At 33.7% G+C, this 18,235-nt stretch overlaps 2 protein-coding genes across 6 annotated transcripts; both read left to right on the forward strand.

The window, feature by feature from the left end:
* The first annotated feature begins 541 nt into the window (after nt 1-541).
* LOC136225633 (protein FLOURY 1-like) lies at nt 542-2,078 on the forward strand. Its single transcript, XM_066013713.1, has one exon. It carries the CDS (start codon nt 1,024-1,026, stop codon nt 1,852-1,854), a length of 831 nt encoding a protein of 276 aa, XP_065869785.1. The 5' UTR covers nt 542-1,023; the 3' UTR covers nt 1,855-2,078.
* Nucleotides 2,079-6,255: 4,177 nt separating this feature from the next.
* Nucleotides 6,256-17,861, forward strand: LOC136225906 (methylmalonate-semialdehyde dehydrogenase [acylating], mitochondrial-like). Of its 5 annotated transcripts, none has more exons than XM_066014063.1 (20): nt 6,257-6,499; nt 6,949-7,022; nt 8,275-8,857; nt 10,014-10,108; nt 10,293-10,364; nt 10,469-10,630; nt 10,701-10,779; nt 10,857-11,011; nt 11,316-11,379; nt 12,443-12,522; nt 12,890-12,955; nt 13,705-13,755; nt 13,867-14,018; nt 14,659-14,749; nt 15,005-15,085; nt 16,381-16,458; nt 16,553-16,632; nt 16,719-16,797; nt 17,175-17,265; nt 17,358-17,861. In XM_066014063.1, exons 3-20 carry the CDS (start codon nt 8,305-8,307, stop codon nt 17,459-17,461), a joined length of 2,133 nt encoding a protein of 710 aa, XP_065870135.1. In that variant the 5' UTR covers nt 6,257-6,499; nt 6,949-7,022; nt 8,275-8,304; the 3' UTR covers nt 17,462-17,861. The 5 variants fall into 5 exon arrangements, 4 of the variants coding, with proteins under 4 accessions (XP_065870135.1, XP_065870134.1, XP_065870136.1 ...); XM_066014062.1 differs by having other exon boundaries at nt 8,288-8,857; XM_066014064.1 differs by lacking the exon at nt 15,005-15,085 and having other exon boundaries at nt 8,288-8,857.
* The last annotated feature ends 374 nt before the right edge of the window (nt 17,862-18,235 follow it).

Raw genomic sequence — 18,235 nt, forward strand, 5'->3', positions numbered from 1 at the left:
TGACGTGCCTTCCGATTTTCATTACACAGCAGTCCATTATATCCAGTTAACCATATGAAGCTGCGAACTGGCGCCATACCACTGTCCATAATCTGGCCGATGACCTAACTTCCATACAAGGAGTACCGTTGCTGCTCATATCAACATGGTTTTTTATTAAATCAAAACCAATAGTAATATTGTAGGTCGTTAATTAGTTTCTTTTCTTTGTTTTGTTTGGGTTTTTATCCTCCTTCGATTAAAAAAAAACTAATTTATTATGTAAAAATACGAAAACTTTATAATTATTTCTTTATTTATATAAAAATATATATATCTTCATTAGATAAAAAAAACCAAATATAATAAAAAAACTTTACAAAATCCACAATCCTCGATAAAATGAAAATAACTACAAAATAAATAGATTCAGTGATGTAATATATAAACAAAATATAAATATACTAGTAATATTTAAATGAGTTCTCGTAGCTGCTTTTTTTTAATTAAATTTTAAAAAACATCCGTGATAAATAAAGAACAAATGCATAATCCGATAAATAGATACGAGCCCATACCGTATTTCCTGAAGTCTGACCGACTCAGACTCAGCCCCTCGAAAATATCGCCTTACCTTTCGCTTTCCGATATATATCTCTTCGCGCTCCCACCTTCACACAAAGAGGGAGTGTCCATTTTCTCGATCTTTTTCTTCTCTCTCCCCATCTCCGGCCACTGAGCTTTTTCCTGATATAGTAGGTGATTGGTTACAAACCTTAATCATACATTTATATCCATTAAACAAACAAATGCATTAACTACTTCCTCTTCTTCGGTAATTTTTATTCTCTGTCATTAACATTTCCTCTTCCGTTTGCTTTTGCATTTGCATTTGATTCTCGTTTTTTTGCTGTTCAAGAGGATATTAGATACCTAAACTGGAAAATATATGCAATTTCTGGGAAATTTCTGTTTGTTGGTTGTTGTTTGCTTTCCTCTCGAATTGTACAAGAGATTTTTCCAGGTCTTTTTGGATTATTTCTGATGGAATTTGTCTCGTGTTTAAAGCTTTTAACGAAAAGTAGCGAATTGAAAAGCGGGTTTTTATTACTTGGTTGTTTTTCACCTGCTTTCAACATTTTGGGCCTATTGTTGATGTTTTGTTTGGGGTTCAAGTATTTGCAAATTACTTGGCAAGGGAAGGGTTTCATTCAGTTTTTCTATGAGATTAGAGGGAAATCAGGTGATGAAAATAATGGTTTATGTTCCAAATTGACATTTAATGAAGTTTTTGATTCAAAATTCATACCTTGTTGGTTTAATTCATTGAAATTCCTGGAGAATTCAAAATCAGGAATTGAGGGTAAAATGTTGGTAGCCAGAGAGGCTGAGGATCCAAACGATGATGACGATGCGGGAAGCAATTTGTGTGTTGAAGATGAGGAATTTGATGTGATGGCATTGCGGAGATTGGTTAAAATTGAGAGGTATAAAGCAGAAATGGCTAATTTAGAACTTGAGAAGGAGAGAATGGCTTCTTCATCAGCAGCTAATGAGGCAATGGCAATGATTTCGAGGCTTCAAAATGAAAAAAGCTCCATAGAGATTCAAGCTAATCAGTTTCGTAGAATGGCAGAGCAGCAACAAGCATATGATAAAGAAGTGATTCAGTCATGGCAAGAAATGATTATGAGATATGAATCTGAAAGGGATGAGTTAGTGGAAAACTTGAGATTTTGTGAACATTTGTTGAAGCTGTTCATGAGGACTAATGAATATGATGGATTTGAAGACTTTGATCTCAATTTGAATCTTGATGCTGATACCACCGGTGAAGATGAAGATGATGATGACGACCTTGAATGTATTAGTTGAGGATTCTTCACTGATGTAAGCTCTCAATTACATTTTCATGATATATTCTATGTAAATTCTGTCTCAATTTGCATTTAGTTTAGCTGATTAGAGTAAATTAACCTTTCTGTCCTCCTAAATGTATATTGTTTTACTGTTATGTAAATGATACAAGTGAAAGTTGGATATCACTTTCCAGGAGATTTACTCTACCCCTTGAAGATATGAAAGAGAATTTTTTTCAATAGCAAAATTGAAATGTCTTTTCTCACATAATCTCTAATTTTATTGCATTATTCCTAGAGTCGGAGATGTGGCTAACACCCCAGCCACTGGGGGTTATTCCGGCCCCCCTGTGGCCGCTGCTGACAAAAGGCCAATAATTTTTTTTGTGCATTTTCTTTCCCACCCCACCTTAGCTTTTAGAGACTAGTTCCGCCGCTGATAGTGATTATGTGTTTGCTATATGATTGAAGCTTTGGTAAAATAATACTGAGCATAAAGTGAACAGTTGATCATTGTATTCCACTTTCCTTTTCATGTTTGTTTTCTCCTTGTTTATTCTATTTAGATTGGACGTTGTTTTACTATGATTATTTGTGCGATTACCTTATCTCGAACACCCCGATTAACTATTATTCAATTTGTTTTAGAAAAGTGATGAATTTATGTTTTGTGTCACTTGAGTCTTAACTACGTCCTTTTTTCGGCCAAGTCTTGACATGGCATTCATAGAGTCGATACAAACGACACAAGCAAGGATGTCGATACGTCCTGAATGATTATTGTCGCATTGGAGTGAATAGGACCGACAATGACAGGTAGCAATGAGGACTTGATATGGTCGTTGTTGAATTTGATGTGATGTTAGTAAGAAGTGCGATTTCTCGGTATGACTTGACTGAAAAAGAATAGTTGTGACTTTTTTGGCACAAAAATGAAAACCTGCTTTTATGTTATTGTTAGGAACTTAAAAGATACAAATTCATTAACTAGCTTTTTATGGTATTAGTTCATAATTTCATGTCCATGGTCTAGAATGGATCATTTCTAGTATTGAAACTAGAGTTAAAGCAGAGGCAAGATGGGAGGCAACTAAGGCTCAAAAAAATATGACAAAAACGGTTAGTGCACAAAAACAGAACATTGGCTGTATAGAAGTGACGGATCCAGGATTCATTGACAGAAAGTGTTTGGGGGTGTTCTCAGTAATCTATAGGTGCTTTTATGGAAGCTTGGATTCCCAATGTAAGGCCTGATGAATATGTTGTGCCCACAATCTCAGCACTTGGTATGGCTGAGATTGTGGGCACTTGCAGCAGAAAAAAGTGAAATGTCTGATTGGTTGAATGTTGGTACCACTTCAACCTCTCTATGTTCAATTATCAGCTTTTGCTTTTGTTCCCCTTTTGCCAGCAGCATATTGATTCTATCATTTATTTTATTCAAGGATAAGTTGCAAAAATATTTCTAATATTTATAGTTATGAGCAATTTTATTCCTAACGTTGGCAGTTAAGAACAATTTTACTCTAAACATTGACAAGTTGGATTGGTTTGAAAAATAATTTATCAAACTGCCATAAAATTTTGTTATCTATACTTCACTTATACGTTATTTTATCACTTATTAATAACAGATTACAAACATAGATGTGAAATTTTTTAAAAAGAAAAATTTTAAAATTCACTTTTGTACGAGTTGGACAAAAAAAGTCAAATATTTCATCAAATTTAAAAATATTAATCTTCTATTCTATTATTAAATTATAAAAAATATGAAATATTTTTTTAGAACCATTTGATATGCAATTGGTACGGAATAAGGAACAAAATATCAATGTTTTATAATAATGTCTGAAATTGAGCTAATTTGCCAGCGTTAGGATATAAAGTTGTTATTGGATCAACGTTAAAGGTAAAATTGCACGGTTTAAATGTTAGGTATAAAATTGCTTTTGGCAGTAAATATTATTAGTATTTTTTTTTTTTTTTTTTTTTTTGCACATTATCCCTTTATTTTATTATTGCAATGAAAAGACTGAACTATTAAAAATATAGAAAAATATAAAAATAAACCAGGTGGTTTGGGTCAGTTTCAAATATAGACTATGTGGTTCAAAAGTTGACAAACAGGTATTTTGATGTTCATTCTGTTAGCAAACATAATCCAAATTGACTAACAGTGTTAAAAAAAGTTAAAAGCCAAAGGGAAAAAATTTAATTTTGTCTTTATATTTATTTATTTTTATAAATTAACTTTCTTATTATCTAATTATCACAAACAAATCTCAAAAAAATAAAAATCAAATACAAAATTAACTCTTTTTCCTTTGATTTTTTTAACACGATTAGTCAATTTGGACTATGTTTGCTAACAGAATGAACCTCAAAATATATGTTTACCAACTTTTAAACTATATAATTTATGTTTAAAAATTTTCCAAACCACATAATTTATTTTATACTTCACATTTGAACGGGGATTTGCAACTTACAAATCTTCTAACCTAAATGGGTCCCAAGCGTCAATTAACATTCTATTTTTTAAATTTTTTTTATTACTGTTGAATATAGGAAAATAAGAAAAAAAAATCATATTTGTTAAACTTTTTCATTTGTTTATTTGTATGTTTTGTTTTGTATTACCAATACATTTTAATATGTTTTTTTCTAATTTGTATTTATTTATAGTAAGAGAGGTATATATATTAATGTAAATAATTTTAATTAAAAAATAGAAATTTAAAAAAAATATATATATTAAAAGTAAATTAGTTAAAATTATCTCTGACAACAAGACCTTAAGGTTGGGTAGCCATAATTTAGTGAAAGACATTAGAAGTTTATGTTCTTCCTTCGACACCATCAACTCTGGGTATGTCTTCAGGGAGTAGAACAGGGTTGCAGACCGCCTCGCTGCTGAGGGCTATGTGAGGATGTTGGGAGTCTCTACTTTTTCGTCTCCTTCGGGTTTTCTCTTATCTTTACTTTCGGATGATCTTGTTAGGGTTAGTTAGTTTGTTTGTTTCTCTTTTCTTTTCCTACTAAAAAAAAGTAAATTAGTTATTTTAATAGTCTCATTAATATTGTATTAGTTTTGATGGAAGATCTTAAACGATATATAAAAAAACGGAGTATTATTTAATTCAATTGATTTATATTGTCACATGACAGTTAACCTTTTCTATTTTTTTGCTGTCACCTTACATATACGTGATTGCCACATGGCTTTTACGTTATACAGACATAGTTCTTTCTAATATGGTTATCGCATCACTATTTCAGTAATTCGTTATCTGAATTTGTTATAATGATTTTATTGAAATAAAAAAACAAAACGTGAATGAATTTATTTTCAGGCTAGGGCTATTTTCAGAACTTCAAGAACCTCTTGTTCTTCCAATATATATTTTTATTTTTATACTCCATATTTCATCGTTGTTCCCATTTAATTTCAGATCTTTGTTCAGTTCAGCTACGATCGATTTTCTAATGGATGTCATTATTAAACTTGATCTATAATGTAATTGCACAACTTAGTAAGAAGTAAGTTTCTATACAAAGAAAAATAAGTTTACGTCTGGAAAATTCAAACGTTCTTCATGTCTGAAAATTTCGAGAATTTAAAAATAATAAAGAAGAGAAAAAAAAAGAAGAGAAAGGAGGAAGATGAGAATGGAAGAAGGGGTAAATTACACCTATGGCCATTGAACTTCAATTCTTAACGGTATGACTACTGAACTTTACACTTTTTAACGATGATCGTCACTCAATGCCCCCAAAATGTCTGTTGACGGTCTTAAAATAAAAAATTCGAATAGTTAATGATATTCTAAGGAATTTTAATTCTTGATAATTTTCATTTAGAGGTCATTTAGGCGTTGTTTGGTTAGAAGAGATAGAGTTGGTTTTTAGAGAGAGAAAGCTCCAGAAAAATATGATTTTAGAAAATAAAAAATGTGAGTTCATGGTAAATGTCATTCCGAACAACTTTAATTCTTCAATATTTTCATTTTGAGATCATTAATGATCATTTTGATGAGTTAGTTAAAGTTAAATATCTACTGGTGTTAAAAAATGTAAAATTCAGTAGTTATACCGTTGAAAATTGAATTTCAATGGTTAAATGTTAAAATAGATAAAGCTCAGTGGCTACAGATGTAATTTATCTATGGCAGAAGAAGGAGAAAGAGAAAGAAAAGTAAATAAAAAAATAAAAAAAAAGTCAAAAAAAATTGTTTTCTGTAATATCCCTATACCACATCACATAGTTATAGATTCCATCAATTTGTCTTAATTTTGTTAACGGCATAACTATAGAATTGTGTTTGAAAAAAAAATTATACTCGAATTAAACGATAAGGTAGTTGTTTGTAATTAACCAATAGTCGGATATAAAATAAATAACGAAATAGAAAAAAACATACATTCACCTGTTTGCTGAATATGGTAATTTTGGTCTTTCATTAGATTTGGAAAAGTTCATAAGCCAAACACGGAATCGTCGTTCTAAACCAGCCGACCACATTTCATTTCTCCGGGCCGGAAGTTGGTAACCTTTTCGAAGTGATACAGATCACAGTGCCATAGACAACCAAAACCCCTGTACCTGTCGATGCCGGTCATATGACTGTCGTCGTTTCTCCGACCTGTCGCTGTCTCAGGTAAGCTTCCTTTCCTTCTGAACTCTATGTCTCTATGTGTGTTCTGAAAGGAGAAGAAATTTGAATGTCAATTCGGTAAATACTTTGTTGGTTAATGATTTTTGCACAGAAGTTTACAGAGAGCATATCTGTAATGAGTCAAACTCAAAATTCTTTTTCAAAATTTTGTCTAAAGCTGTTAGGTCTTCAAATTTTTGCCTATTCAATGTAGTGCTTAATCTTTTAAAAGTGTGAACTGAATGAAAAATTGTTGACCAGCATGCACTGTTGTTTGAATATTGAAAAAATGCAGGAAATGTAGAAAAATTAACTTTGAAAGATGTGGAGTAAAAAGTGCAATGGACATTTCTGATTTTGTTGCTTCCCATTTTGTCTAGCTATTGATCTTTGGCAAATGTGTCCTCTATTTTTGTTGAAAATAACGAACAAATTTGTTCACTATCTTACAGGGAGGGCTAGGAGACTAGTAATCTTTGTCTAAAGAAAGTGAATTGTTTGATGAGAACATAAAGGCTCCTCCCAGGTATGTTATGGTTAGTCTTATGCTTGATTTATATATAATTCCATGCTAGTCCACTGAGGCGGATTTAGGGGGTCCGTTGACTACGGCCAAGTAGATTTTTTTTAAGAAATTTAATTTGCGGACAGAAGTTTTGTGGGTAATTAAGATCAGCATGGAAATTTCAGTCAGTGATTGCGAAATTTAATTTCCACACCAATTTGGACGTAGCTGGTGGGTTTACAGGTGGATTAACTTAATATTGTTCCATCTGTTGATCCCCTGAGTGTCATGTTCTAGCTCCGCCACTGCTAGTCCATCTGAAAACTGAAAATAGCTATTTTATTAGAAGGAATCTACATAATCTTCTCATTAAGTACAACCCATATTGGTTAAATGCATCGGTTGTTCTTGAACTTTCTGATTAGTTTCAAATTTTATCATAAAATTGTAATTTGGGTTACAAACCCTTAAACTTTAATTGAGTTGTACTCAAATCTGTGTAGCCGCAATCGTTACGCTGAAGTTTCTAGTTTTGTCTAAAATTTATATTTTAGTTAAGAGTTGTTAAGTCATAGTGAGAGAAAACTTTGAAAGATAAAGGTGAAAATTTATGGGTCGAAATAAAAAGCCTCTATTTTACCATTCTGGCGAAAAAATGACCTGATTTGTGTTTTAAGGATTTTAAGTACAACTAAATTACTAATTTAGGATTTTGTGAAACAAAAAGAAGTTATATGAATTTTTTGAAGCTAGTTAAAAAGTTCAAGTCCATAGGTTTAGTTGATCCCAACCTGCTTTTGTAAACAAAGATGATATTAGTGGTACAAAGAAATTGTAATTAGTTTATGATTCTTTTGAAAAATTTGTTTGAATTGCAGAATATGGAAATACTCATTAGGATAGGTAATTTTACAATTGAGATTTGCTCAATTTATATAAATCTCAGGCAATTATGGATGGTGGTTATGAGTTCGATGCTCCTAGATTTAATTTTACATGGGGTTGAGTTCATGTTCGCATTTATATCTCCCTTTGGCACTAAAAAATAAGAAAAGAGAATATGAAAATGCATTGAAAAGCTTATCCGAAAGCATTATTACAGAATATATCAATTGCTTATGAACTATCTAACTAATAGCCTTGGAGAAGTTAAGGGATATAAGAAAAACCAAAATAAAATAAGAGAAACGGTGATGAGACTTTCATTATATGAACTATGTCTTATCAAATAGGGTATTGCAAATGCTTAAGATAATTAATGAAGCAGATATAGATTCTTAATGCAGGTTTACTTCATGTGTTAATGATGGACATCGAAAGTAGTGGAGAGTTTAGTGAACCCCCACAAATGCTTCCACCTCAAAATGGAACTTTTGTGGACCGCGAAGAACTTATACAACATGTTGGGGACTTTGCTGTATCCCAGGGATACGTGGTGACTATTAAGCAGTCTAAGAGAGACAGAGTAGTAATTCTTGGCTGTGACAGGGGAGGTGTATATCGTAATAGGCGGAAGGCTGCTGAAGAATCACCTGCTGATCATTGCCGCAAAAGGAAAACAGGTTCTCGGCTTACAAATTGTCCTTTTGAAGTTGTGGGTAAGAAAGATGATGGGCTGTGGGTTCTTACCGTAAAAAATGGAACTCACAACCATGAGCCACTAAAGGACATTTCAGAGCATCCTACTGCTCGCCGGTTCTCAGAAACAGAAATTCAGTTAATCAAAGAGATGACAGAAGCTGGATTAAAACCTCGCCAAATTTTGAAGAGATTGAGACAAAGCAACCCTGATCTGTTATCCACTCCAAAGCATGTGTACAATGTTAAAGCAAAACTGCGACAAGGAAACTTGACAGGTGGAGCCATTTCTCCAATATTTTGATTATCAAGCATTTTTTCTTCATTCCCTCTTTTGTTTTTAACCTTGTTGCTAATCTACTTCCAAATGGTCTAAGTTTTGTAGCATTGGACCAACATAACCTAGAATATCTCCAGTTTGTCACTGTAAAATTTCTGTTATATGAATACAATAATTTCAGACCACATGAACATTTACAGATCTTTAATGTTATTGATGACATCAAGTACTTACGAACACCTTCATTTGTAAGTGTCAGCTATTAATATGAAGTGGATCTTTAACTATCAGCTTGAGCTTTTAGCTAAAACGGTTCCATATTAATATGAAGTGGACCTTTAACTATCATCTTGAGCTTTTAGCTAAAACGGTTCCATGACAGTAAGAATGTTGTGTTGTAATTGTTTGTGGTTGAAAAATTGTGTTTCAGATGTTTTTCATGAGGTCTAAAAGTGAGCAGCTACTGCTAGTAGGAGCAAAAGAAAGAGAAGTGGGCCAAAAATGGTGAACTTTGATGATGAATCCTGAATAAGTTCTTAGGCTCTCTAATGGGAAGGGATTGCTTATCCTTTGTTATCCTTCCTTGAGATTTTTTCCCTCTCTCTTAGATCTCAACAATGCATCTGGTGCAATTTTTATGTCTAAACTTCTTTCCTGTTGTTTGAAAGACCTCCCTTCTCTGTACAGCCATGTAATTTGAAGATGAAATCTGCATACAGAGCTTTTAGAGTGCTTTCTTTGGCAAAATCTTGGCAAGACTGAAAAATGCTTTTGTATTACCCAATGTATTGTGGATTCTCCTTGAAGTGTGTAATTACTCATTGTTATTGAGCTCACTAAGTTCCATGTGATGCCATAATTACTGATAACTCACCTATACGAATTTTCGCAGCTAACTCCAAGGTTTATGTTCTGATTCTACGTTACTTGTATGCATATCCTGATCTAATGAGGTGACAAATTGATGAATTTTTTTATGTCAAGTGCCCTGGGAGTAGATAACTAAAATACTACATGAAGATATGTTTTCATATTCTTGAATTGTGTGGCAATGAATTGTTATTGTTAGGTTCGTCGAAGATTTTAAACATTCTTTCTCCTGGTAAATGTTAATACTTATTATTATTATTATTTTTATTTTTAATTTACTGCAGTGAGACATTTCAGGTCACTGAGACCTGAAAAAACTGCTGCAAGGAACAATTATCTCTTGGTTAATGAGTCATCTTGGAGGCAGCACTACCCGATGGTATGTTCTAATGTAATTTTTATATGCCTTTGATCAGAAAAATTTGTTGCAAATGCTAAGATGAGAGAGGGAAAAAAATACTTATAGAGTGTCAGCTAGTCTTTCTTTCTCTTTCTCTATGTGTTCCTTGTTAGGAATCCTTGTGCTTATGCTGCAATTTAACTTATTGACTAATGTGCGCCAGAGGGTTCCTAATCTCATTGGAGGTAAATTTGTTGATTCACAATCTTTTGCATCAATGGATGTTATAAATCCTGTAAGTTTGGATAATTCCCTCTCAGGTTCATCTTTATTTCTTTCACGTTACAAATTTTATGATTATTTAGTTTCACCCACCCGTTATTCATTGATATTTGATAGGCAACACAAGAAGTTGTTTCTCAAGTTCCTTTTACTACAAATGAGGAATTCAGAGCTGCAGTATTTGCAGCAAAACGGGCATTCCCATCATGGAGAAACGCACCAATTTCCACCCGTCAACGTATCATGTTCAAGTTCCAAGAGCTGATACGGAGGGACATTGTAAAGTTCTGGATATTGACTACTTTATCTTATATTTGGTTCATATTAGTTAAATTTGTGATTTCCCCAGGATAAACTGGCTGCAACCATCACTGCAGAACATGGAAAGGCTTTAAAAGATGCATATACTGATGTATCACGAGGATTAGGTTAGTGTCCTTTATTTGCATGGACAATTTCAATTGTGATGCTTGTGTTCTAGAAAGTCTTTGGTGTTCCTTCGTAGAGGTGGTGGAACATGCTTGTGGATTGGCAACTCTGCAAATTGGAGAATTTGTTTCCAATGTGTCTAACGGGATTGATACCTATAGCATTAGAGAGCCACTTGGCGTTTGTGCAGGAATTTGCCCATTTGAGTTTCCAGCTACGATCCCACTATGGGTAAGTTTATTTGCGATCTTTATGTTATTACTTGTCCATCAATGTGACCCAAATTATTAATCTTTTGAGAATGCAATGCATATGACTGTCATTTTCAATAATTAATAATAAGGAGAACTAAACTATATGGAGCAGATAACATGATTTGAATCTAGTGATCTGTTGTGCTTCTTAGGTTCTCTGCTTTTATTTATTTATTTATTATGGTTAAATTTAGGGAGTTACCAATCTCATAAAGGTAATTGTAAGAGGATCATGTGATTTAATCATATATTTTCTTTTTTCCATATTTGGTTGTAAGCAGATGTTTCCTATTGCTGTCACATGTGGTAATACTTTTATCCTAAAGCCATCAGAGAAGGATCCAGGTGATGCTTGCCATATTTCTAATTATAAAGTATATGCAGTGTTGCTATACATCTTTTTATCAGTATTTTATCCAATTCATGACAATGAACTAGGCGGTTGAAATAAATATGAATAAGAGTTTGTTGAATTGCAAATGTACCCTTTGGCCTTTGGTATCCAGCTTTTACAGTTCATATGTTGTTGAAGCATTTGAGAAATTTAGTTATGCGTCATATGTTAATTATATCACATCTTTATTAGCTTACCATGTCAAGCTTGACGTCTTACCTTGTAGCAGCCAATGGACTATTTCCTTTTACTCCTATACTTCTTTTACCTTTTTCTGTGGATTGTGGGATGCTCCCATCTTGTATTAGTTCCTCAAGTTTCATCATCTCCATCTCAAACAGCAGTTTCCATAATATGGAGCTGTATAAAGACATTTGAAATCTTTCATGGAAGCGTCATTTTTTTGAATTTTCTTCGAATAGTTACGATTTATTATTCTCTTTCAAATTCGAGTTTCCAAAATTTGATCTCTCCAATATTCCCACTCGTTCAAAGAAGACTGGTTCTTATTTCATGCATTCACACTTGAGTAGCATTTTATCTATATACTCAAATCAAATATTAAATGAGTTAGAGAGATGCATTTTCAAATCAATTCAATTGCACCATCAAAAGCAATTGATAGTAATATCTATTTGAACTGAAAAAAGTACTACATTTATATCTTTTGTCCAATTTTCCTGCTTAATGTGTAAGCAGATTTTTATGCAAATTTTAGGTATACAGATAATGTTACCTGTTGCTAGGTTGAGCTCTCTCCAGCTTTTGTTTTCTCTTTCTCTCTCTTTTGGTTTAGCAAATTCTTTTAATCTATTTACATATTCTCCCTCCTAAGAATTTTATCCCCAAGGGTAATAGAAAGAACAAAAATAATTAAATATATGATATTTCAGTTGTCAAGCCAAGCTTGGAATCAATCATGTGAAATTTTACGTCTGTCTTTTCTATTATCTTGCTACTTGGTTTTATATCACACATATAAGACATCACATATATTGTCTGATGTTACTGCAGGAGCTTCTTTGATGCTAGCCGAGTTAGCTATGGAGGCTGGTTTGCCTAATGGTGTCTTGAATATTGTTCATGGCACCAATGTGAGTTTTCAATTTTGGAATTATGAAGTTTGCTTCCACTTTAAGTTTTCACCGATAGTGGGTTTCACTTGAAGAATTAACTGGTTTCCTTTCTTATAATGTGAGAATGCTACAAAGATTATGTACAACTCATATCATTATTACTTCCAAATTATCATTTGAACTTGCACAAGAGCATTTAATTTTTTTTTAGAATTCTGGCACCAACAATAAAATTTGCTCAGAATTTGTTACGGCTGAAACCTTTTTGTTTTCTTTTTGGTGTTTGCCTTTTTGGGGACATATTTGTCTATTTGCTTCTGAATTTTTTTATATTTTTTATATTTTTCATTTGTCACATCTCATTTTTAGTATCCTGGCGGTGCAGGACGTTCTTAATGCCATATGTGATGATGATGATATTAAAGCTATTTCATTTGTTGGTCCAAATTCAGTAAGTCATTTCTTGTTGTGGAACTTTCACAAGTTACCAAATAAATGCCTATCTGGTGCATATACAAATTGTAACATTTAGTAATTCCATACAAAGTTTGCTGCAAGACTTTGGAGCAGTGACTAATTATATTTATATTCGTTGGAGTTCTACCTATGGGAATAAAAAACTACTATTTGCATGTTTTTGAGTCCCCGGGCTGCACACACAGATGCTATGTTGATCAAAGACAAGGCATTATTTGCTTCTTTTTTTCTTCACATTTTTTTTATGCTTAAAGTGAGATTGGCAGCACTAGTCGCCTCGTAAGCCTACATATTTTCATCTGCATTATATTTTTTTGTACGAAATATATATATATATATTTATATATTTTATTTATATCATTTATGCATATATCAGAAGGAGAGGGCGAGCCTTGGCGCAACGGTAAAACGTTGTTGCCGTGTGACCAGAGGTCACGGGTTCGAGTCTTAGGAGCGGCCTCTTGCCAATTAAATTGGCAAGGGAAGGCTTGCCCCCAATACACCCTTGTGGTGGGACCCCTCCCCGGACCCTCGCTCAGCGGGGACGCGTAATGCGACCGGGCCGCCCTTTTTTTTTTATGCATATATCAGAAGGGTGCTTCTATTCAACATGTTTACATTTTCTGTCATTTCCTTGAGTCCTGTTATTCTTATCAGGCTTTGGTTTTCTGATTTGGTGTTGAATTTAGCAATCAACAACACTTGTCCTTGTTTTTCTTTTAGGCTGGTGCTTATGTCTCTGCTAAGGCATCTGCTAAAGGAAAACGCATTCAGGTAGCTTATATTGATGTAATATTGATATATTTCCACTTCTATTTTATTAGATGGATAGTTTCTAAAAGTGAAATGGTGGATAAATTTCACTAGCTGACTGGTTTCTCGCAGTCCAACATTGGAGCAAAAAATCATGCAGTTGTCATGCCTGATGCAAGCATGGAAGCTACTTTAAACGCTTTAGTTGCTTCTGGCTTTGGTGGTGCAGGACAAAAGTGCACGGCTCTAAGCACAGTTGTCTTTGTTGGAGGCGCAAGTTCATGGTATCTTATATGTGATTAATTTCCTTTGTTATTTTGTACTGTAATTATAGGCTTGAATTTACGAGCCTTCATGTGGCAATTTCAATACGGTTTGTTTTCACCTTTATTAATTGTCTCTAATTTAATCAGCCACAATTCTTACAATAGTAGTTGGCCTAGATGCTTTCACCCTTTTGATAAATGCTTTGTGGAGAATTATGTTGTGTAAGTTGCTTGCTGGCATTTCAATTTGTCACGCCTGGTGTTTTAACTTTTAAGAAGAGCAGCCTTAAAATTTTGAAGGCTGCTCATCGTATCAATAGGCAATGTGTGCCATAGAATATTTTTTAGTTCTGGGTTTGAATTATTGAGACACCTTTAATATAATATTCGTGTTGTGTTACATTGAATTTTCCTTAATTTTTTTTTTGTTTCTATGTGTTTTAGACGCATGAATTGAAATGAAAATGTTTAGACTCTTAAAGAACAAGCCAAAGAGAACCATTCCTATGGAGAGGGGCTTAGAGTGGAAATATGAATAAGAGAATACGCTCCTTTCTTTTCTTTCCTGCCACATCTTAGAATGTATAGTAATACTGTTTGTGAAAGATTAAGTTGTAGTTCAGCTTCTAAAGAATGGGTTTCCGACATGCTTTTCCAGGGAAGAGAAACTAGTAGAGTCTGCAAAAGCACTTAAAGTAACTGCTGGAACAGAACCTGATGCAGAGCTTGGTCCAGTCATTAGTAAGCAGGTGTGCCTATTTATATCAAAGTTTATGCTATCACTGTATTGTGAATTTTAATTCTAATAAAAGGTTTGAAACTTGAGCAATTGACATTAAACAATTTTAATCATGAGAAACCACAATATTCTTTTGTTTATTAGAGAGAAACCAATTGCAACTGGTGTTAAAAAGATTCATGGCAGCTGTTAAACACTTTGCATTCTCCATACATGCATGTCCTTATTATGCTTTTATAAGCTTTAAATAGTCTTTCTCAAACAGGCAAAAGAACAGATATGCATGCTAATACAATCGAGCGTTGAAAGTGGTGCAAGACTAGTTCTCGATGGAAGAAACATTCTGGTATCTGGTTTTAATTTGTGTAATAATCGTTTTTGTCATTTACTGCTATAAGTTCCTTCACGTACTTTTTGAATGAACTCCCACAACCATCCCTCCCCACTACATGATGTATTTTGGTTCTCAACCACTAGTTGCTAGCATCTGTTATTTTAGGGCAGTGAATCAATCCACTACAAGTTTTTAAATTTCAGGTAAGAGTTGGTAATATCATTTGTCTGAAGTGGGAAGTGGTTTAGTCTGACACGGGCTAAATTGCTTCTCTAATTGGTAATCATACAAAATGAAAATCCGTAGACGGAGAAAATAGAGTTTCTATCTCTGATTGGTCATTTGGTTAACCTCGATGCGGACTAAATTGCTTCTCTAATTGGTAATCATATAGAATGAAAATCAGTAGACCGAAAAAGTAGAGTTTCTATCTCTGATTGGTCAAGCGGTTTGAAGTTTGTAAATGGCGATGGAATTATGCTGATCAGAGTTAATTTAAATCGTAAGAATGATGGCTGTGTCAGCGTTTAGACTTTAGGAGAATAAGATTCATGATCCTAGTGGTTAATGATGTGGAAGATCGAAGGCTCATTTTTTGATGCAGCATGACTTCATAATAAAGAATGGCTGATTTTGTTGAAGAGAAGGATGGAAACCCAGGAAGAGGTTAGCCTGCTAACAAAAGAATTTGCCTATTAGAAAATTGTTTTTGGATGGGTCCTTGTATTACAGACAAGTTATTGTGTGGGCCTGGAGATTGTGATGCTAAATGAGCAATATAATGAAGCCAAAAGTATGAAGTATCTCATCAGTTTTGGTCGCAATTCTCTACAGGGATGGTTATCTCACAATATATGCTGCTCTTGTTATAAGCTGGACCGGAACGTTTTTAAACTCTGTTGTGAGAATGGATGGATCTTGCATCCTAGATTGAATATATTGCACTCTATTTCAACAAACAACGTTCAGAGAAAAAAAGACCAAATGGTCTACAGGTGTTCTTTTACTCCTTTTTGCCACACTATAACTTTATTGAGGTTGGCTTGAGTAGAAAGGGTTACTAGTTGTTTAAGCTAGGTCCAAAGTTTGATTGTTAGTATAGGCAGTAGATCTAAAATTGAGAGGAAGGCTGCCAAAGGATGCTTGATCGACCACAAACAGATTAATCAGATCCACAATATATATATATATTCCTGGCCAGGTTTTGCTGTTGCTGCATAGTTTTGAGTAGTAAGAATGCTTGCTCATAATTATTTTTTTGCTAGACTTTTGGAGGATCAATGCCATTTATTTTGTGGTGTTACCAGGTACCAGGGTACGAGAATGGAAACTTTGTTGGTCCCACCATTTTATGTGATGTCACTGTGAACATGGAGTGCTACAAGGTAGTTTTTGTTAACTGCTTAGAAATGATCTTGGTTGGTTTTGTAAACTTTTCCATATCATAAACTTCATAGCACTCCATTTTGTCTTGTGCAGGAGGAAATTTTTGGCCCGGTTCTTCTTTGTATGCAAGCAGATACCATTGAAGAGGCCATAAACATTGTTAATGGAAATAAGTATGCCCATTTTTTATTTCTTTTTACCTCCTTAAAAGGGAAATGTCATGAAGTAGTATCTCATGTTTTTTATAACGATCTCGCAGATACAGTAATGGAGCTTCTATATTTACTACATCTGGTGCAGCTGCAAGGAAATTTCAGACAGAGGTTGAAGTTGGGCAGGTAACATAACTCTAAGTAGCATGCAGTGCAGCTACATTTAGCCTTTGTACTGTAATGTTTCGTAAAATTTGGCCCTTGGTAGACAGTTCCATTTGCAATATATTACATGCACGGTTACAGAATTGGAGAAAATAGCTTGATCGTGTGCTGGTGTATGTAATGAATGAAACCTTAACAAAATCGTTTGTCAAGGGCTAAATTTTCTGTCAAGGTTCAGATTTTACGAAAAATTGAAGTGCAGCCAAATGCGTCAAAATTGAAGTACACGTGCCAGTACACGGTGGAAATTTTTAGCATTTGCCTGTTGAAACCTCCTGTAAGTTTGTTTCTGTACTGTAATTCCTCTGATTGTTGTTGGAAAACTCGATCTGCTGCAGGTTGGTATTAATGTTCCCATCTCAGTCCCATTGCCATTCTCTTCTTTTATTAGCTCGAAGCCATCTTTTGCTGGAGATGTCAACTTTGATGGTAATTATATATTATATCCTCTAAAATTTGCTATTTGCCTTTTGATTGAAAATTGAAAATTGAAAATTGAGAATGAATTCGAATTACTGCAGGAAAAGCCGGAATTCAATTTTACACCAACCTAAAAACAGTGACTCAACAATGGAGAGATATAGAAAGTGAAGACATGTTAACTGTACCATTGCCAGGCTCTTAGTGAATACAGTGTATATTAATTTATTCAAGATGGGAGAGAGGGGCATAGAAAGAGATTACCGGCTTGTTTGCATTTCTGTGTTGGATCAACGACACCGAAAATGGAAATAATGACATGGTCTCAGAATCCTTGGTGCGTACGACATGTATGCGCCTTCTGTGAGTTTATGAGAGGAGGAAAGATATGGCATCATGGTAAGAATATAAACATCTGATCTCATAGGTTAGATTAGGAGCATAACATGTTGATAGAGTTGAGCAAATTGTGTTACTTTTTAGAGGTAGCGTTAGAGCTGATATTGTGGATAGAATGAAATTCATATAAATTTGTTGTGAAACACAAAAAATCTTTTGCTTACTTGTTTATTTTCCTTTTAAAAAATAAATTTATTTTCTTGATATTCGTTTTATGTCATTTAAGCAGCATTGGGTTCGAATCACATCCGGGTCTGGTGGGGATTTTTCTTTCTTTTTTAATGTAAGCGCATTGCGCAAATTTTTTTTTAAAAAAAAAGTTAAGCAGCATTGACAAAGTTGGTTTTTAGTAATTAGTGGCACTTATGAAATATGTATCTGGAGTTGGAAGATTTAGTATAGTTAAGTTTAGTTATATTTGTAGATTAAACAGCACAAAATCTGTATTGTACTATGATGTTTGGTTTGCTGATGTGGCAAACTAACTCATACATTTTACTTGTAATTATCACATTATCTTTTAATACGATGAAATTCTGTTTTCTCTCTTCTTTTAGTTTTTCTATTTATACGAGATGGT

Source organism: Euphorbia lathyris, chromosome 4, assembly GCF_963576675.1.
Source record: "Euphorbia lathyris chromosome 4, ddEupLath1.1, whole genome shotgun sequence".
In the NCBI taxonomy this organism is placed as follows: Eukaryota; Viridiplantae; Streptophyta; class Magnoliopsida; order Malpighiales; family Euphorbiaceae; genus Euphorbia; species Euphorbia lathyris.

Excerpts from the sequence above, each read along its gene's own strand:
- LOC136225633 (XM_066013713.1), top strand. The coding sequence starts at position 1,024 with ATGGAATTTGTCTCGTGTTTAAAGCTTTTAACGAAAAGTAGCGAATTG.
- LOC136225906 (XM_066014063.1), top strand. The coding sequence starts at position 8,305 with ATGATGGACATCGAAAGTAGTGGAGAGTTTAGTGAACCCCCACAAATG. Across the intron at positions 11,012-11,315 it reads CAGCTACGATCCCACTATGG|ATGTTTCCTATTGCTGTCAC; the intron begins GTAAGTTTATTT and ends GGTTGTAAGCAG. Across the intron at positions 17,266-17,357 it reads TGGAGATGTCAACTTTGATG|GAAAAGCCGGAATTCAATTT; the intron begins GTAATTATATAT and ends GAATTACTGCAG.